The 4,002-nt window shown below is 37.4% G+C and overlaps 1 protein-coding gene across 1 annotated transcript in view; it reads left to right on the top strand.

The window, feature by feature from the left end:
• The first annotated feature begins 207 nt into the window (after window positions 1-207).
• LOC117618134 overlaps window positions 208-4,002 on the top strand; it is a 7,442-nt gene continuing 3,647 nt past the window's right edge. Inside the window, exons 1-9 of the mRNA XM_034347750.1 lie at window positions 208-372; window positions 484-564; window positions 827-964; window positions 1,336-1,446; window positions 1,539-1,589; window positions 1,742-1,842; window positions 3,343-3,436; window positions 3,624-3,755; window positions 3,853-3,989. Coding sequence (XP_034203641.1) covers window positions 208-372; window positions 484-564; window positions 827-964; window positions 1,336-1,446; window positions 1,539-1,589; window positions 1,742-1,842; window positions 3,343-3,436; window positions 3,624-3,755; window positions 3,853-3,989 — 1,010 coding nt within the window. The remainder of the gene's footprint in view (window positions 373-483; window positions 565-826; window positions 965-1,335; window positions 1,447-1,538; window positions 1,590-1,741; window positions 1,843-3,342; window positions 3,437-3,623; window positions 3,756-3,852; window positions 3,990-4,002) is intronic.

Below are 4,002 nucleotides of genomic sequence, written 5' to 3'. Positions count from 1 at the left end.
AAAGAAAAGAAAACAAGACAGAAAAATAGCAACACCGACTCATTTCTCCTCCACGAGGAGAGGGCGCGGACGACGACGACCATCCGCAGGAGCTTCCCAAACATGATTTTAAACAAAGAGAACACTCTTCTTCTCTATAGCTTCAGACTCAGTAGCCCCCCGTCAGTTCTTCAAAACTAGAAACACAGTGAAAGAGAAAGAGGGAAGATGGATATAGAGTTTGAGGCGAGGGTGAAACCTCTGGAATACAAATTGAAGGCAATGTCACGTGAGTCTTCGTCCCAGAAGGCGGGTCACGTGCTGGACGCCGACCTCCGCTCCCACTGGTCCACCGCTACCAACACCAAGGAGTGGATTCTTCTCGAGCTCAACGTACCTCCTCTCCCTACCTCCCTTTCTACTCTAATCCTAACTCTAATCCAGCCTATTTTATGATTCACTTAATTTTGATTTAGTTTAAAGTTTGTCTTCTGGGTTTGGTAGGAACCTTGCTTGTTATCGCACATAAGAATTTACAACAAGTCTGTGCTCGAATGGGAAATTTCAGTTGGCTTACGCTACAAGGTTAGTCAATTGCTTTTTTGTTTGTTTGTTTTTTTGTTTTTAGTATGGGAAATTTCATTTCTTTGTCTAACTCGACTCATGAAAGTTGTTTGCTTTGAATCCACTTTAGCATCTGTGGTATCTTAACATAGTTGATTGTATATGATTTAAGGGTAATGTGAACTGCTGATATAGCTTCAAGCTTCAGTTCTGCATGTTTTAGATGAATTTTCTACCAAGTTGTTTGCTCTGGGGTTTTTACTTTATTTCGTTTTTTGAACAGCCAGAGACATTTGTAAAAGTTCGCCCACGTTGTGAAGCACCGCGACGCGACATGATCTATCCCATGAACTATACTCCCTGTCGCTATGTGCGAATATCTTGTTTGAGGGGAAATCCCATAGCTATTTTCTTCATACAGGTATGATATGGGAATTATATCTGTGACATTATTGATTTGATCCGCCTTAGCATATGAAATATGAATAAATCCATATGTGCTTGCTTGCGATAAATTTCATTTATCAAGTTTTGAATTTTTGCCCCCCATGCCACACCATTTGTCCTTTTGTTATAGCTACCTCTCCAATGAAATAACAAGTCCATTCCCAATCGTTTGAAACTCCTAACTTTTCTGCAGTTTTGAATATATATACATGTATATAGATATATAAATATATTATTTCTCTTCAATTATGTCATGCCTAATAACGATCCCATCATGTGATTAATGAATCACATCTGATCTCAGATTTATTGGCACTAAGGTTTCTTATATTTCTACCGTTTCAGCTTATCGGGGTTTCAGTGACTGGCCTGGAACCAGAGTTTCAACCAGTTGTTAACCACTTGTTGCCATCCATTATATCTCACAAACAAGATGCCCATGATTTGCATCTTCAGGTGGATCCAATTGTGCTATCTATAATGTTTACTGTGTACCCTGTTTTTGTATTTTTATATCTCTCTGCCTTCTGATGCCTACTAGTTTGTAGTTGCTTAAAGACATGACAAGTCGGTTGCTTGTGTTCCTTCCCCAACTTGAGGTATATTCATTTGTCTCAGATTTGTATGTAATTTCTTTTCTTTCTGCATAAGTCCCCTATTTTTCTTTGTCTGTTACCCTTATCTGATTTTCTTCTATTTTCTATTACACTGATGGCATTTTCTATGCACTCCTTTCTTGCAAACGGTGCAGGCAGACCTTAATAGCTTCTTGGATGCTGCTGAACCTAATTTACGTTTTCTTGCTATGCTTGCCGGTCCTTTTTATCCCATACTTAATCTTGGGAATGAAAGGTATGTACCTGCTTAATGTCTTTCATGCATGCTATCTCTCAAATCCAGCTTGCAATGGTCTTTGCTTGCATGTTGTTACAGATGATGTATGTACTTTATCTTCATGCCTTTGCAACTCAATTGCTTAATTTTTGTGAGCACAAAGTCATTATTTAGAGTATTCTATGGTAAAGATTTTCTTATATGCTTGCTATCTAGAGTATTCTCTTTTCGTAATTTAACGATAACTATAGAAATATTCAGGAGTACCTTGGTTTTATTCTATTTTGAGCTTATAAGAGGTGCATGTTTGACTCTTGGAATGAGAATAGATTTGAAGAACAAATTTTTTTCAGTTTCAAACCTTTTAATCCTGTTTCTCTCTTTCCTGATTGTATTATCTGTTACTGCTCCTTTATCATGTTTTATGGAATATATACATCTACCTTGATTTCCTCTTTCACCTTGATGCAAAATCGAGTTGCAGCAGGTGTTAAAAGGTTCTTAAGGGAAAAATAATTGATGACACGTTTGAGGGTTGGTTGTAGGAAGTAGGGTTTTAAGTGGCATTCTGTGAAAAGGTTATTTTAGGCAGATGTGCAGGGATATTTTTATTTTTGGGGGTCAAGTATGCAGGGATTATATGGGAAAGAAGTGTAGGAAGTTTAGACCCTTTAGGGTAAGGATATCAGTTGATGTAATTAGAAGATTGTTGTTTGGAGGTTTGACTGGTAATCAAAGAAATTTTGTTGGGTGCTGTTATTGTACTAAAATAAAATCTAGTACTAGTAGTTCAAGCGCTTTGTTTGGTTAGTTTTGGTTGATAAGGTGAATTGAAGGATTGTCTTGGCTTTGAAGGTCTGACACTGATTTGAAAGAGTTTCTTGAAAAAGCGCATATTGGCATCTTTTCGAATATGTTGTACATATATTAGTTCGGCAGGCTAAATGCTACTCTAGCATTACCCGAATGGGGGTCTTTGGCAGGTTAAATGCCAATCTAGCTTTATGAGATTCGGGGCTGCCTTCTGCTTGGTCCGTTAGTTCATGTAGAGGTCATAAACCTTATCCTGTACTTAACTCTAAAAATGAGCTAAAATCATTGGAAATTCATGTATTTCTTTCAGGCCCAAGAATTACAGGCCAGTGTTAAGGTGCAATAATGAAGCACTTTTCTCCTTTTTCCTGTTCCAATGTTTAGTAAAGCATGTTCCCATCAAATAATTGATTTCCAATGGTTCAAGAATCGAAGTCCTTACTAATTAAGTCATCTAAAAGCTGCATTAAACATTTTGCACATCAGGTGTCTATATGGACAACGATCACTTTTGGGAATGACACATTTGAAACATTTTGTTAAGTTTGCTGTTAGCCGCAAAATTTGACTTTGTTCTATAATTTTTGGCATTTCAGTTATCATTGCTTATGTAGATCTCTCATCTTTTTGCACTCTATTACACATTTAGGTCACTTAGCTATGCCAATGTACTTACTATAATGTTGTCTTGTATTGATACTGCAGGACAGCTGCAAAGTCTTCAGGCAATATCTCAGACTCTGAAGTTTCTAAACATAGTCAGCTGTCATCAGCCTTAACCGTGTCTTCTAACTTTGAGGTCTCTTTTGTGCTCTTTTTTTTTTTTTTTCCTTCATCATTGTCTTCTTTTCTTTTTGCCTTTGACTTCACATGCATACCTTTATTCCAATGTTTAGGGTTTAGGGTTTAGGGGATTGATATTACATGAACTTTTCATTATTTATGGTCTTAGATGATTTATAGCTTGCTCCTTCTATTGTATGCAGCCACGAAGATCACGCGGCACTTCACCTTTCGTTCTGTCAACATCCAGTTCTATAGTATTCCGTGCAGATGCAATTTTTGTGCTGTTGAGGAAGGCATATAAAGATTCTGATTTAGGAATTGTTTGCAGAATGGTAATTAATGGGTCTCCTCACTTTTTCCTTTTGATGGTCATTTAGCAAGGTTTTAATTTTACTGCATGATTGGACACTTTCATGCTTTTGATCTCAGGCTGCTAGAGTTCTGCATAAGCTTATAGAGCCTGTGGCACATGAAGGATCAACACCTCCTGGTGAAGTGACATATGGAGATGAAGCAGTAAAATCAGAAATAACTAATCCGGCTCCTTTAGTTGATTACTCGAACTTGTTTGGAGAAGAG

Source organism: Prunus dulcis, chromosome 2, assembly GCF_902201215.1.
Source record: "Prunus dulcis chromosome 2, ALMONDv2, whole genome shotgun sequence".
In the NCBI taxonomy this organism is placed as follows: Eukaryota; Viridiplantae; Streptophyta; class Magnoliopsida; order Rosales; family Rosaceae; genus Prunus; species Prunus dulcis.
The sequence above is the reverse complement of the archived record's forward strand: the minus strand, read 5'-3'. Positions and strand labels throughout refer to the sequence as shown.